Source organism: Nelumbo lutea, chromosome 3 (assembly GCF_056320005.1).
Source record: "Nelumbo lutea isolate HS-2025 chromosome 3, American lotus-T2T, whole genome shotgun sequence".
Classification (NCBI taxonomy): domain Eukaryota; kingdom Viridiplantae; phylum Streptophyta; class Magnoliopsida; order Proteales; family Nelumbonaceae; genus Nelumbo; species Nelumbo lutea.
In genome coordinates, this window is record NC_142686.1 from 29,718,439 (window position 1) to 29,734,979 (window position 16,541).

At 35.7% G+C, this 16,541-nt stretch overlaps 3 protein-coding genes across 4 annotated transcripts in view; 2 read left to right on the forward strand and 1 right to left on the reverse strand.

Annotated features, from left to right (window-relative positions):
* The window catches only part of LOC148863941 (protein VAC14 homolog), a 36,408-nt gene extending 33,715 nt beyond the window's left edge, over window positions 1–2,693 (reverse strand). The window contains exons 1-3 of the mRNA XM_088977629.1: window positions 2,229–2,693; window positions 2,001–2,114; window positions 1,790–1,855 (exon numbers count right to left, since the gene is read on the reverse strand). Of these exons, the coding sequence (XP_088833755.1) occupies window positions 1,790–1,855; window positions 2,001–2,114; window positions 2,229–2,318 (270 nt within the window). The 5' untranslated portion in view covers window positions 2,319–2,693. The remainder of the gene's footprint in view (window positions 1–1,789; window positions 1,856–2,000; window positions 2,115–2,228) is intronic.
* Window positions 2,694–8,328: 5,635 nt separating this feature from the next.
* LOC148863942 (uncharacterized) lies at window positions 8,329–15,036 on the forward strand. 2 transcript variants are annotated; one of them, XM_088980262.1, is made up of 4 exons: window positions 8,487–8,651; window positions 12,119–12,690; window positions 12,776–13,117; window positions 13,286–15,036. In XM_088980262.1, the coding sequence occupies exon 4, from the start codon at window positions 13,910–13,912 to the stop codon at window positions 14,882–14,884; it is 975 nt and encodes a 324-aa protein (XP_088836388.1). In that variant the 5' UTR covers window positions 8,487–8,651; window positions 12,119–12,690; window positions 12,776–13,117; window positions 13,286–13,909; the 3' UTR covers window positions 14,885–15,036. The 2 variants fall into 2 exon arrangements, with proteins under 2 accessions (XP_088836386.1, XP_088836388.1); XM_088980260.1 differs by having other exon boundaries at window positions 8,329–8,651; window positions 12,119–13,117.
* Window positions 12,127–12,582, forward strand: LOC148863943 (ferredoxin, root R-B2-like). Its single transcript, XM_088976292.1, has one exon. The coding sequence runs from the start codon at window positions 12,127–12,129 to the stop codon at window positions 12,580–12,582; it is 456 nt and encodes a 151-aa protein (XP_088832418.1).
* Window positions 15,037–16,541: the final 1,505 nt, after the last annotated feature.

Genomic DNA, 16,541 nt, shown 5'->3' on the forward strand with positions numbered 1-16,541 from the left:
CCTAGACACCATGAAAACTATGATTGGGGTGTATAAATTTCAGGTGTAGTGCAGCTAAACAATATCTTATTGTATGGATAAGGGCAAAAGGTGTAAAAGGACATCATAATATACCGATTTTTAATTGCATTTCGAGGACTAAGATTGGCAAGATCTTTAAATTACAACACTTTTGGAGGTGGAAGGCAACTCAGGGGTGGTGGTGGGTTGGCTATAAAACAAGGGCAAGGGAATTGACAGTATCATCAGATCTTTGAAGGAAATCCAGTGTTTCGCAAGGCAAGAAAACACAATATTTTCATGAGTCCAGAGTTAAAAGAGTTATGACAGGCTGGCAGGTTTATTCCATGGTACAAGTTTTCAAGTGATTTCTTTCCTTTTTTTCTTTTTTTCGCCTTAAAAATGTTCTGAAATTGATTTAAGGGATATATTGAGGCTTAGCTTCATAGGATAAGCTTGAAATCAAGTTAACCTCCATAGTTTGGTTTGGTATGGTATTTATTTAGGTCTTACATGTTTCAGTTCTATGTTTGGTCTGTTATATGTGGGATATTATGATGTTAGTTTCTAGTTTAATTGATTATATTACCAAAAAAAAAGATAACAATGCTTGCAATGTCTAATAAATAGGAATTTATTATCTTTGTTTAAAAGAATACTAAGTTTATTATCACATAAGAAGATATATTATCAAATTATAGGTTGAATTAGAGCTGTCAATTATAATTGGTCTTATAGGGTCAGACACGATAGGCTCAATTAATAACTGGGTAAGTTGTGTCAGGATTGGATCGGCATATTACTTTATCAGTTTGGTGCAGTTCCCCTGACATAGCCCAGACCCAACCCATTTGTGACTTTTACAAAAGAATTTCTCAATTATATTGTAACTGTTGCTACATATTTGAGCATATAATAAATTCAATATATTGCCCATGATACATTATGGTTATTTTCTCAGGTGCCATAGGGATTGAAAACTCTCTCAAGGCAGAAACATGGGCAATTTTACATGGAGTAAGAAAAGCCAAAGTCATGAATATCACAAATCTAATTATAGAAGGGGACCCCAAAGTAGTAGTGGGCTGGGTAAGGGGAAGCCACAAGGTTCCATGGAAGTATAGATATGTTGTGCTGGAGATAGGAAACATATGGGTGTTTTGAGAGCAACCATATCATGGGTTCCAAGATCTTCAAACAGGTTGACTGGTGGATTGGCAGAACAGGGGGCTACAAGGGACAGCTTGTAATATATGTAATAGAAAAAGCAACATACCAGTACAATTACATCACTTGACCCCAATACAAGCTGTCCCTTGTCCACGACACTTGTTTAGGTTTTCAGTGACTACAGATTCCTTGTCCATTTTTTAATATATCAATTAAAATAACTTAATGCATTTCCATTTAACAGTATTGCTCTGATGTTTTAGTTGCAAGAATTAATATTAAATATTAACACAAGGTAGCTATATGATCTGTCAGCTCATTGATTTTTGAAAGTTATGTGTTCTTGTTTTCTTTAAATGGTTTCCACAATTGTGTGTCTAACATACCATATACACTAATTCTCGTACCAACGTTAAGGTGGATTGTCTCTGTCAGTCATGCATGACATTTCAACTTTACCATCCAAGCTAGTCATCACAAAATGCACAAGTGCAAAGTTATCAAATCATAGCCAATTTAAAATGTTTTAGTTATTTCACCCAAGAAATTACACAACGATCTGTAAACCAACTCCATAAATGGGCCCTAAGAAACCATCATCAGTTCTTGAATTGCTTACCTCAAGATGCTGAGCGGCTTCTGTTGTCAAGCCAACCGTCGCAGCAGCAAGGCCAATTAATCCACCCTGAAGCAATACAAATATAAAAACGTTGGAACTAAAACGAAGCACAAGACAATTACATGATCAAAAACATTTAACATCTAAGTCAGCACAAACACGAAGAATTACAACAGAGATGCTAAGCATATAGTGCCCTTCATTTACAAACCTTCCGGTGGTTCGCCTGTGGCGAATATGTAAATTCGGTGGTCAATAGATTGATCACGGCCGTAATTCGCTCATGATCTCCAGCAGCGGCAAGTTGCTTCACAATTCCTTCAATCTGAAACATTCATTTCACATTTACCAAAAGCAACGAAGTATCCTAAACCAGTAAAAACCCTAGACAATTAGAATAAACAGGAAAAGAACCAAAATTGCATGAAAATACACAAACCTCAAGCGCGGCATTCTTGCGCTTCTCGTAAAGCTTGTCGGATAAGTTTCGAAGCACAGCCGCTGGAATTATCGATAGAGCGTCCGCCATGGCGCCCAAAATTTCTTCAGACACTCAAAGTCGCTTTCGAATCTTCTCCTCCTCGAATCGGAACATTGCAAGGTTTTTCATAGCAGATCAAGCATCGCACAAAAAAATAAAACTCAGCCAAACGTGCCCTAATGTGAGTTTCCAACGAAAGATCGTAAAAACAGACTGACGGATCGAACAATATTGAGACAAAACCCCTATCTTTGTCCGTCCCTCTATACGAGACCCTCGGGAGATTCCTTTTTTTCCTTTAATTTTATGTTTCTTCCGGTTTCTGAATCTCTTTCTCTTTCCGTTTCTCACAATCTCTGCGTTTACCGTTGGTCGTCTCGGCCACCGCGTTTAATCTCGGTAGAGCTGGATTGATCTGTATTTACGGAATGTGCCACTAACGTTGTCTACTAAACGACGAATTCGCATGAACCGGCTGTTTGGTCGGATGGGTTTGACCCGGGGCAAGAGAATTGTCGTCACCTTCATCCAACTTTTAAACTTTTGGAATAAATGCTTGTCCTTTCTACATAATTACCAGAATACCCCTTTAAGTATGCATAAAATTACACCAGAACTTCTCTATGCTCTACTAGGATCTTCGGGAATCATAATATGAATGGTATTCTTTTTTTGGTATTAACATGAATGGAATTGGTTGCCCGCCAAATACGGATGATGATTTCCACCCTACCGAATGGTCATAGAAGCACAAAAAGGTAGAGAGATTCAACTAGGGTTGAGTGATAATGTTCAGCATACAATAATAAAGATAATGTGTTCATTTTCCTCCAGTCACGAAACATGCATGATCTTTGATCCTTAAATGACGACCATCTTGATAATTCATTCATTTGAAATATTTGCGTTAAGGATTATTGAAGGGGATCATTATTTACGTTTTTTACTTAATCTACTATAAAACGTTTATTGTTTTTTAGTTCATTTATCAAGTAATTTGGTCAAATTGATCGACTTCCATTATGCGATTCTATAACACTAAATGCCACAACAATTTTACTTATATAGGAAAGTCAAAGTATTGTGTGACATTAAGAATGGTTTCGCACACACGTTCCATTGCATTTCTTAATGAGGAATGTCAATGATTGAATTTCTCTTAAAGATTTTGACAATTAACCCCCTAACTTATTAATGTGGTATATTTATTTTAATAAAGAAATAGAAATCGTAATATGTTTATGTATCCAACATATACGAGTTATTACTTTTCCTATATTTTCATCAAACATAATCAAGAAAAAATAACATAACATTTATGCAATAATTGGTGGTATGTAATAGATGATCAAATAATTATGCAGTTTACCTATAGGCATATTAAATTTATAATTCTTTTACAAAGAATTATAGCATTTATAACTAAGCCCTTCCACCCGACCAATGTAACTGTTGCCATCGCATTTTGCATTGCCTTTTTTTTTTTTTTCTTCAATGAAATTTGTCTTCTTAATAGACACCTTTCTTGGGATATGAGTGCCATCTATTGCATTCCCATAATCTTACAATTCTAGTAAAAAGTTTTTATAGGATAATATTAATAAGATAAAAAAAAAAATGTTTTTTAAGATAACCACAACTTTAACCTTAGAAGAACTGGCTGTAATCTTCATAAGTTTTTATGAGGAAATATATGATTGAATAAGATAAAACTTGTTTAGGTTGATTCTTACTCTTGACATGACTTGTCTTCTATCATTAAATATGGGTTAGAAATTAATATACTATCCAAACCAAAATAATTGGTCATTAAAAACCCTAATTAGTGAGCTACATGATTATTATTTACATTAAAATAATTAAATATTCAAAGAAAAAATATTACCAACATAAGCAAGAAACCAATGATCTATGTAACCAAATAACTAAATGTAATACATAAATGCATGCATGCCTGCACACATTCATAAACATATGCATAACCAATCACCCAAATAGAAGATCAAACCACAAAATTGTCATAATCCAAGCAACTTTACCTGTTGACATGCTAGTTGAGGTCTCATACTAGCTGTAGTGGAGAATTTGGATCAAGTCATGTGTGCTAAGATATGCATTGGGGCATGCTTTGTATGAAGTTAATTTGAATTCCTACATTAGTTGTATAGCCCAGTGTGGCAAATAAAAATAAATAAAATAGTTAATTTTGTGGTTTCGAGAAATAGATACCACCTTCATTGTAATAATTTGTGGGGAAACTATGGATAATCCTTGCTTTAATACAATTCAGAGGTATTCATTTTCATTTACTTATTTTAGTTTTTCCTTTTATGAATATCATATCAGCCATGAGATGCGCTGTGGATGTATATCCTACCAGTAGTGCATATTGGTCTATTACACCACTGTATTACCACTGTATTACTGCATATCATACAGTATTGGTATGATATGATCACAAAAAGCATAGATTCATTAAAAAAAATGCACATAATACGATTTGACCACAAAAACCCATATTGTCTAATACCAAAGAATACACACATCCTTAACCACAAAGCCAAACTTTTATTTCATGACAATGAACACAATAAATTAACTTTTATTAATGTTAATGTATACCTGCAATCCAAAGTTCCAAACAAACAACATACACTCATGTTAACAACTCTAACTACAAATTGAAAAAGAATAATATTCAAAATTAGTATTTTAAAAACCAATGGAATAAATAATCTATTAAATCTACATTTATATCAAAAAATGTTTTTTTTTATTTTAATAAATTTATATAAATAAAAATATTAACAATAGAACAATTATCTCAATACTTAAAATTTATAAATTTGCACATGGTAATATAATATGAATCTTGAAATTTTAGAAATTATCATATAATACTTTAATTTGCATTAAATAATAATGTATTTATTATTTGTAAAAATAAAAATATTATTTACAAAATACTTCAAAATAACACAAATTAATTTTATCAAATCTACTAATATACATTTATCTAATACTTTAATCTTTTTATTTTAGACAATATATAAAGATAAAATATTAATAATAAAATTATTATTTTAGTAATTAAAATTTATGATTTTTCATATGATAGGTATCTTCAAAATTTAATAGTTTTGATACATTTTAAGTTAAGATTATATGTTTTTATAAATTATTAATTCATATTTTAATTTACATTTTATAATAACATATTTATTGCTTACAAAAATGAGAATATTGTTTGCCAAACATTTGATAATTAGTTTTTTTTTGTCAATATAAAAAAATTATAAATAATAATTCAAATATAATAGTTTCATATGTTTTTATGCCCTGGACTTTATTAGAAAATAAAATAATAATGGCTTTGTGAATGTATTAATTTGTAAAAATCTATATAGTATGTGTCTTGGATTATTGATTGATACATATCAATAAATTTGTATAAAATCTATGCATCTCACTATATTAATTGTCATATATTTTTTGATATATATCATTAAAATATACAAATCTTATGTATTTATACATTATTTGTAGCTATTTGGACATTAAACTTAATTCTATTAATACATTTATGGACATTAAACTTAATTCTATTAACACATTTATGGAATTTGTACAAATGTATCTCAATGGTTTCATAATTTTCATCTCTATCCGTAAGTTTCAAAAGCGTATCTATATTCAAATTATCTAATATGATACCCAATATCAATTATTTAATCTTTACCCCCAACCCTAGTTAATCGTATTAACAATAATTATTTTTAAATTATAATTTAAGCTATAAATAGTAAAAAATTACATTTAATTACCAAAAAGTTATATTTAATTAGTTTTAGCCGAGACTTAAGCAACTATTTTCTTTTGAGTTAGGTTTAGGTGAGATATGCACCATGCCCATACATTATCAAGGATAATCAGATTTGAAGTCTATTGGGTATCAAACTTTAGGAGTCAAATGATGGCTTTAGCAAATAGGTCCCAAGCTAAACAATCCCGAATAATCTCAACTTAGAAGTTATATGCTTATATGATAAATATTTTTATATAATATTTAAATAACACATTTTATATTTGTATACTATACTAGAATTAAATAAATTTTTAATTTGTAAAAAATCACAATTTTATAATTAACACGAGCCTCTTTATCAATAGAAAATGTGCAAGCCCAAGCCCGAGCCCAGCCCTTATATAAAGCCTAAAACTCAACCCCAAAGCTCAATCTGTATACAGAATGTCTTATTTTTAGTATACTTTTATAAACTAATATTATATTAATTTAGTAATAATTTAATAAACTAATTTATATTTCCTAATAGTAAAATGATATTTATTAATAATTTTAAAAGCATATATATATATATATATATATATATATATATATATATATACATTATAACATAAGTACTTTTTTTATATATGTAATAGTATCGGGTCAGGCTTATTTGAGAAAGCCCAAGCTCGAGCCCATGGGCCTAAAATTTTGTCCAAGCATGAAAAATAACAAGTTAGGCCGGGTTGGGTCGTCGGGCTACTTGGCCCATGAATTGGTATAATTGTATATATAAACAATTGTATACATAAAAAATCATATAAATTAAAAATTTAAACATCTTTTTCATTTTTTTTTAAATGAACCTCTTATAACTTGGTCTAGTATGTGGTATGGCTTGGCCCTAGGCTCGAGCCATGGGCTATGCTAAACCAATCCCCCAAATGATCCTAGGGGAGGGAGGCACGATCCGAGATGCCCTGTGGGCCAGCACGAAATGACCCACATTGTGCGGGCCGCATGTAGATCGTCTTGTATCGACCCAACACGATTCAATTTACACCTCTATTTGAACCTGCCCAATATTGGGGACGGGGTGGGAAAATTCAAGGATTCCCCATCATTGATGAGGAGTGGGGTGCCTTGCCCTTTAACTCGCTCAACATTGAGAAGTAGTTGCCTTGCCCTAAACCCGCTTGACACAGGGGATGGGGCAGGGATGGGGTAACGTGTCTTGACTATGGGGCATGGATAGGGATGGGGTGCCCTGCCCTAACCACCCCGTTGTCATTCCTATATAATTGTTAATTATTAGTAAAATTAATAAAATATAAAATATTGTAATTGTTTTTATTTATTTAAAGTCAATCAAAAATTTGTTTAAAAGTAATAAAAAATTTATTAAAACTACTACAAATTATTAATAAAACTAAATACACTAAAAATATTTATTCACATTAAATTAACAATAATTATTTTTTATAAATCAACATTAAATAAAAATCTAAATTTTAAAATTTTAGATATTAGCAATAACTTTGAATAATTTTAATTAATTAACAATATATTTTGATTATTAATTTAATATTAATTAATAATAAATAAAATTATTAAATCTTTCAGATTTTTCCGTGCATCACACGGCTCCCCGCTAATGGATTAAATAATACCCGGACAAAATCCTTTAATGTGGCGCTCTAAGAGAACTCGCCAAAAATTTACGACTTGAACCGCATAGGATCGAAGTCCACCGATTTGGGCCACCATTCAACTCTTATACACCCACAGTTTGGCAAAACTATTGGGCTTTGTAACACAGGAGTGATGACTGGGCCAGGCAGGCCCAGCCCAGCGTAGTAGAAACCTCGTGATTTATCTGTACTGACAACACCATTACAGTTGGCCTCAGCCCTCAGGTTCTTTTCTACACGAGATGCGGGCTTTTTCAAAACGATGTGCAGAACATCGGTGAGTGGCAAATCAATACCGATCAAATCGATTGTCGTTATCTAAATAAGCTATCTTAAAATTTTGGCTAGTTGGAGATTGCCACATCATACAATGTTAGTTATAAGACACGTGGCTAATAATTGGTACATTCTGATTGAAATTGGAAATGTGCTCGGAACTACTACCCACACAAGCTGTTCCCACATCTCTACTGCGCATTCGGAATATCTTTATTGTCATTTAGGGGGAGATGTTCCCATTACACGGTGTGGTGGTGGTTCTGTGTGGGTAGAGGTATGTGAGAACAACTTGTCGATAGCAGCTTCCGAGTAAATTTTGGCCTTTGGGGTCTGATCTTCAGTCCATGACCAACGGTCTGGCTCTGTCGGGCAGTAGGGTTGCTCATTAGTGTCACGTGTCCCATTCGCCTGCCTCGTCAGTCGTCAGATATAAAATGGCTTGCGAAACGCATCCCAAGCGAATCCTCCCGTTTCATTTGAATACTGTGTGTTTCATCAGCCTTTCAGGCACTCTCGTGAGTCGTGGCTAAACCGCTCTCGAATAGAGCGAAAAAGAAAAGAAAACGCGAACAAATAAAGGAATAATTGTTCTAGAATCATTTCTGCTTCGATTGTTTCAGCTCGGTTAGATATCTATTTTTGTTATTTTTGACTCCTTTCAATCGGGATCTATCTGTGCAAGCTTTTTCTATCCTTGTTCCATGCTACATTTCTGTTTTTTGTTCGTCTTTTTGTATTGGTTTATTTCTCTCTCTTGAATATCATTGAAGTCCTTTAGGTTTTAGATCTCTACATCCTTCGCATTGTAAATGAGGGGTTTCTGTTAGCTCATTTGTATCAGTTGGTTTGTTTTGTTTAATCCCTGTACGTTTTATTAGCCCATGCTTTGTAAGGCTGGAAGATTTATGCTTATCATAGACCTTGGTATTTAGACAATTGGACTATAAAATCGTAATTGAAGCAAGAAGGTGTAGATTTTCTTAGCAAGTGAGAGAGTATGTTCATTCTATGAAGTGGTTAAATGCAAGTGGAAGTTGGATCTACTCTTTTTTCTTTGTTTTCTTAATTTTTTTGTTACTTGACAAGTTAGTGGTGGCTGCATAATTTTTGTTTATCATTGTCCTGGATTTCACTTGATATGATAATTCAACATTTAGAAATTAGGGTTTTCTTTCTACGAATTTATTTTGCCTTTGGTGTATGAGGTGACTACATGGTTGTTGAAAATTCATTCTCCTTTACATCTGGTTTTTAATGCTTGGACAGCTGCTAGAAATTCTTGCATTATTTTCATACTTTATTTGATTATCCAAAGTGGAATTTGTCACTTGGAGATTCTCTGGATCACTACTTCCTTTCCAATACTTCTCTTCCCCCAAACATCATTTCACCTCTAACAGTACATACATACTCCCAACATCCTTAGTCCAATATATTTATGGCCAAGCTCGATGTTTGAGCAAAATTATCTCTGTTAAGTTTTCTGTTGGAGACCTTGAACACCAAAGCATTATTAGGTTTTCTGTAGCACCCATGAGCAAAACTATCTCTATTAAGAACGTGTCCAGGTCTTTTGGATGATTATTTTGGTGCATACTCTTTATTCTGTTTCTATTTTGGTTTTATTTGATTGCCTTTTGTGTTCTATGAATTCCACATAACACAATTGTGCTATTATCCTATTTTGTTTTATTGTAAATTGTTATCCTTATTACTCCTCGCATTTATTCGATTGTGATATATATTCTAAATCAAGCAAGTTTGATGAATTTTGAATAAACCTGGACTGAACCAGAACCATACAGTTAAAATAGAAATTAGAATAATGCAGTTGCCATTTCTGCTGTAAAGATCTGAGTTAATCCCTAGTATGGCTTTGTTCTTGGGTAGCTACAGTTCATAATTGAAAGTATTAGAGTTTTCACAAACGGTAATGTTTATTTGTGGGGTTTCATTTGAATGCTTTTATGTTTATATTCCTTAGGTTAATCAGAAAATCAGGAGCATATCAAGCTCCTATTAAGCCATCTCTTTTTAGTCAAATAATTGAAAGAACCTACCTAGTTTCTTTTTCATCTTCTTTTCCCCCTTATGGAAGCTCCAGACCTGCTTCAGTGGTGATCACTAAAAGTATTTTAAATAAGCAACCTCATCCTTGTCATAGAAGGGTTTTATTGTTTTTCATTCTCTTTTCTTTTCTTTTTCTTTCTGTTTTAATCTATGTTTTCATGGTTTTATTTTGTTTTCTTTTGTGTAATTTGTGTAGGTACATAGGTCCCACTCTGAGTTTTTTCACAAGTTGGTCTGAGTTGGCTTAGGTAGCCTGATTGCTATTAATATGATTGTCCTTGCATGGGACCTGCATTAAGCAACCTATCTGGGATGCGAAACTTGTGATCTGGGGGTTGCGGATGACCTATCACCTATCCAAGTTTTGCATCCCCCCCTCTTTCCCTTGGACTTCCGGACATCTTCCACAAATTTCATGTTTATTTTATTTTTTATTTGTAATTCTTTTGATGAATAGTCCAGTGTGTGTAGTCTCTAGCAATGGCAGGAGTTAGCTCCTAGCATCTATTGAAACTTGGGTACAACCATACCAGACTCAGAACTATGAGGCATGCTTGGTACTGTGATGGGTAACCTCTTCGGAAGTCTTCACTATTCATGTTGTATCCCTTTTTTGAGAGAAGCCATTGCTTGGTGTAAGGGTAAAATACTGGGCTGATAAGTCTGAGATGTAAGTTTGATTTTGAGTCTGGCCACTTTGTGCAAAACATTGCCAAGTATTAGGTCCATATCCAGTTTGCCTCTCCCCCAAAACCACAGATAGCCGGCAACACATTATGTTTTCTCTGGCTTTTCCAAGTTCCATACCTGAAGCCCCATTTGGGAGGGCTTCTGCAGTGATTGAGCTGAGTTGACTGAGCTGCCTCTGAGAAGCTGCCTATGATAGCTTGAACGTCAATGTTTTGGCTCATGTAAGCCTTTTTTCAACTTTCTGGATTTTTACCAAACACAGCGTGACAACTTTCTGGGTTTCTTGGCTCATGCAACACCAGAAGCCACTGTGTGAAAGCCCTCCCAAATGGGCACTAGTTTTTTTTAAAGCCTATTGGTTTGCTTTCCACATTTAAAGCCCTCCCAAACGCCGCACTATACTAGTTTTTAAAGCCCTCCCAAATAAGCACTATGTTAGATCAAGTAATCAGAATCGTTGAGACCATACTGCCTTGATTTCTGAATGCCTCATAAGGTGAACATTGGCATGCTTATCATGGATGGATGGTTTTAGCTTACTTTCCAGCATGGAGTTAACTGTTTGATGGTACATCTGTTTGGCCGATGTAAGTGGAATTCATATTCCAAAGTATTTAATCAGGGCCTTGGTGTATGAGTAGTTTTGACCTGGATAGACCATTTCCAGGTTGAAAGACAGAGCTTCGAGTGAAGAACAGAGAGCCTCTTGCTTGTTCTTCTCATTGAGCTCCGAACATTAGAACTTGCCAATTTTTTTGGAGAGAGATGGATGCTTTGATTCCATATCCTCTTCAACCATGGCTTGGCATAAATTACCTAGGTATTACCAATAAACCTGTTGTAGACCTTGTAGGACTGCACTTAATGCACATCCAGAAGGATCATGGAATGTATAGTCTTACTTGCCTAGAAGGTTTATTGCACTGAAGATAATCCCAGTTAGACTTAGTTTGGAAGGAGTACGAATATAAATATGTACAGTGCAAATACATACATAATAATACTAGAAGCAGGGTTTTGCACTCTACATATTTTTTTTCATACTCCTTCCAAACTAAGCCTTACTGGTTAATTTTATCATATTTGGTTGAGAATTGGGACAAAAGAAGTGTGGGTTCAAGCCATACATGTGCCAGTAATTCTTCATATTCTTGTCAATTAGAAAGCATCCAGGAAAAGGAACAAAGAATGTATTTCCTTCAACTGTTTTCAGAGGATAGAGCATAGTTCCATGGTTGTGTTATTGACTAATTGTTACTATCCCAGACATGGCTATTAAATAATTTTTCATTTATAAATCTAATCATTCTGTTTGGGATCTTTGGCCATAGGTTTAAACATGTCAACTGTGAGCCTACCCTCAACTTGTATGTTCAAAAGTGTAGCGCAGAGAAGATATGGTGGTGCCTTAATCAAGAGTCCAACTTCTTCGGCTTCTGCGAAGAGCGTTTCTAAGCTATTTGGCTTGAAGGCTTCCTCTTGCTTCAGAGTATCTGCCATGGCAGTGTACACGGTGAAGCTGATTGGACCAAATGGGGAAGAGCAGGAGATTGATGCTCCTGACGATGCTTATATCCTAGATTCAGCTGAGAGTGCAAGAGTGGAGCTGCCCTACTCATGCAGGGCAGGCGCATGCTCAACCTGTGCTGGGCAGATAGTGTCAGGTTCAGTTGACCAGTCGGATGGATCCTTCCTTGACGAGAACCAGATGGAGAAGGGGTACTTGCTGACATGCATCTCATATCCAACATCAGACTGTGTGATTCACACACATAAGGAAAGTGATCTCTATTGAGCAATGCTCAGGTCATGTCTTTGATTGAGATGAAACTAAGAACTTATTTTGGTCCACGTCACTTCTTAGAGGGAAAACAGAGCGTCAGATCAGACATTCCATATTGGCGTTAGTGTTCATTGTCTAGTTTCTTAAATTTTGCTTGCCTTTTGCTTGGATTTCATGTTTCTGATTTTTTATTTCAAATTCCCAGCAAAAATGCTATTAGTTGCTGCCTAAGCTTGGCCTATGTAAGTGGAATCCTGTTGTCAACTATACGAGCCCGCCTAAACCAACAGGCACGGGACTACTGTAAAATGACTTGAACCAAGACACCAGCCTAATGATTTGAACTAAGCTTCAGGCTCCAAACCTAATATCTCAAGTTGGTTTAAACTGAAAGGGTCGATGACTAGATGTGGCTAATCCATTAGCACACTCCAATCTCTCAATTCCCGTGCATAGCTGATGACTGATGTGGGGTGTTATTGGTTAAACACAACCATCAAGTGCAGATAGTCTCCGGATTCCAGTCATGTGCCACTTGTGGATGCAGGTCTGGCCTCAGTTTCAATGTTTCTCTATTAACTAATATGACTGTTACGATGGGTATTGGTTTTCAGGGTTACTGATACTATAAAAATATTAATAATGAGTTAGGTGATTTCAATTGTTTTAAGGGTATATATACTTTGAAGTTTGAACATTGCTGTGATTAATGTAGGTGGCTCGTTCCAAGAAGGATCAAGGAGGATGGTTGTCTCCTTCCGAGCACTTGGCGAAATGTTTAATTTTTTCGACTAAAAAGAAAGACTTGGATTCGTAAGCCAATGCCCCCCCCCCCCGGGGGGATGGGTGAGAGACATTCTTGGAAGAAGCAGAAGACGCGTTTCTCACCAGCCACCAAAGCGGAAAATGGAAAGAAATGTTTTAAATCCTTCCGAGAATATTAACTCTGTAAGTGATAACGATTAATATAAATACTCCAGACATCAACATCTTTATTGCAACTTCCTGTAATTACGCCAAGACATCAACGCATCTCTCTCTCTCAACCACCACGATTCATGGCTGGGAATTGGATCGCCATGACTCAAAACTGTCATTGGGGCAACGGCTCCAACCCGTCCGGAAGAATACAACAGGTGCGTGTTAAATTCTGTGGAAGATTTACCAAATCGTTAGCATCTCCAGATTTAGAACTGTACTGGCAACATGTTGTACGAAACTCCGATCCAAATGAAAATACAGAGAAGAAGTTGCAGCTCTGGAGGGCCAAGCCAGAAAAATATATGATACTAAAGACAGATTCAATGTAGTCCCTACGGGAGGCGATTTCGTGGATATAATGGTGAAGACAGGCTGCTTCATACTTCAAGTGGCCTTGTGCTCCTTGGGTGGTTTAGCACCGCTGGGTTACCCAGAGGACGGAAATCTGGGCAAAGACTGGAACAAGGAAATGATCGATCAGTGGGTTTCGTCCATGTTTTCCATCAATAAGCAATTTCCCCTCTTCATCCTCCAGAAGCTGATGGAGCAAAGCTTCTTCCAAGCTGTGCTGAGTAGGGGAAAATGGAAGCGACCCCATGACTTGGCGAGGATGGTGCTGTATGACAGTCTGGTGAAGCCCACGCTTGATTTACATGGAAGAAGAGCAGCTACATCATTTCTTGGCTTAATCCACCGCAAGAAGAGCGGTTTGGCAAAAGAAGAGCCAACCCTTCTCCATGCTCTTTGGCTTACTCTGACTGGGCCTGACTTAAGTGGTGGTGTCGTCAAAGAAGGCGACAACGTATGGTCCACCGTCCGTAGCGCGACGGAGCTGCGGGAAGCTGGAATTGGCTTTGGAAACAACAAGGAGATGGGGATTAGAGGGATAAAATTCAAAACAAAATGGTTGAAATTTGACGCTTATCTCTGCCTCCCGTTCATCTCCATTGGACCCAATGCAAATACGCTGCTTGAGAGCTTGATTGATTTTGAAGGGAAGCTGTATCAGGACGGAAGCGGTGGTGAGGTTTGTGCATATCTGAAATTCATGAGTGAGCTGGTTCGTAGTCATGAAGATGCCAAGGTCCTTGCAGTACATGGGATCATTGATGCCGATACTGAAAGCGGGGAAAAATTGCACCATACCTTGGCGCATTTACGCCTGCCGGAGGTAGTAAACAACCAGAATCTCTGTGTCGTAAGGGATGAGATTCGTGGTTATGTGAAGCCCAGCAAGTGGGACAAGATTGTGAATCTCATTGTCATCACTCTGCTTCTCACATTGGTGCAGACCATCTATACTGTTGTTGACTATCATCACCCAAAAAACTGATCAAAATTGGTTTGGAGCAGAAGCTATAGAAATGTAGCTTTTACTTGCTTCAATTATTTTTTATTGTTGTTGTTGTTTGGTGCGGCTCTGGTTGCTTGTAATGTAATTTCATTTTATAAGAGTGCAAATGAAATTATGCAAATTTTGATTCACTTTTGTTTTGGGTTTTCTTCTACTTTAGCTCGGTTTGGCAAGAGGACAATGCAAATACAATACAGAAGCCAAGAAGGTGTTTGACACTTTGTTTTACTTCATCTGCAACACAAACCAATAAATTAAAATGAGGCAAAAAACAGAAATAAGCAATTGCCTAATAGGGTCTATCGATTATTTGACAATTACTTAAACCTCTCCTATATTGACAAAAACCTCCCTTCACCTTTTAACTAATTGCTCAAATACACTGCTTCCATTAATCTCCCAACAGAAAATATAACATAATACTATAACTTTTAAAATTCTAATTTTACCCACGACGACTACCATTCGGGATCCACTACACACAGGTTGTTCCCACTGAACAGCGCATAGGTAGCAGATCCGAGCCCCGACAACGACAGATTTTGCTCTGAATAGAGCACTTCGGATTCAGTGTGTTTGGACCGGAAGGGATTTTCTCTTTGAATCCACTAAAATTTTGACGCGTCTTTCGGTGCTCATCACAGGCAGCGATCGGATGAAGTTTTAGTATGGTTATGATTGATAAAAATATTTTTAAATAAAAATTGATAAATATGAAATTTTTGTAAAGAAATCTAATTAAATATTGACAGAAAGTTTGAAACTCTCATGCTCTCATACTCAACCCTTCTCCCCCAATCATTAACGGGAAGACAAAACCTTCTTCACGGTTGTGGCTTTGGATTTGTAAGACAAATCCTTACATTCTCAATTCAAACGCAACTCAAGCCTTGCCCCCTCCAACCATTAATTGGAAGACAAACCTGGTTTTGGCTTTGGATTTGCAAGACATGAGACGTATTCTTTTTCCTCCATACTAAGCTTCTGAAAGTAAAAATAATAGCTCCAATTCTCTAAAGATATCTTTTTAAGAAAAATATATTCAAACAGTCACGTTGTCATGCACAGGATTTTCTTTCATGATAGGCTCTCAAAAATTTCTATTTTCAAAGGATTCTTGGATTTCAGATTTTAATACGAAAAAGTGGTATTAGGGATTTTCGGACAAAAATCAGTGAGTTCATTAACTTGGTCAGTGTTGAGAACTTGCCAAATGAGTTAGAGTTAGGATCTTCAGTCTTATAAAGGATTCTTGGACACAAGTCAGCGGGTTCATTAGCCTTTTTGTTCTTAGTTTCTGCCTTATGTATTTTGGGGTTTCATTCAACTTTGAACACTTTGATGTTTGAAGCTTTCCGTTAATACCATTGCTGTCGTTGCTAAAATCTACAATTGTCGTTTTGTTGCAATTTGAACATCATTGATAAGGCTTGTTGTTGTTACTGGTTGGGGGGGAGAAGGTTTGAGTCACAGGGCTTTGTAGAGACTGCTCTGTAAGTCTTTTTCACAAGTTGCAATATGTAGATTTTTTTTTATATCTTTTATCAATTTTTATTTAAGCTCCAATCCGTTGTAAGTGATGGACAGTTAAGCACGAAATGATGTGTCAAAGTTTTAGTGGACTCGAAGAGAAAAT

Coding starts and splice junctions, on each gene's coding strand:
- LOC148863942 (XM_088980260.1), top strand. CDS start 13,910: ATGGTGAAGACAGGCTGCTTCATACTTCAAGTGGCCTTGTGCTCCTTG.
- LOC148863943 (XM_088976292.1), top strand. CDS start 12,127: ATGTCAACTGTGAGCCTACCCTCAACTTGTATGTTCAAAAGTGTAGCG.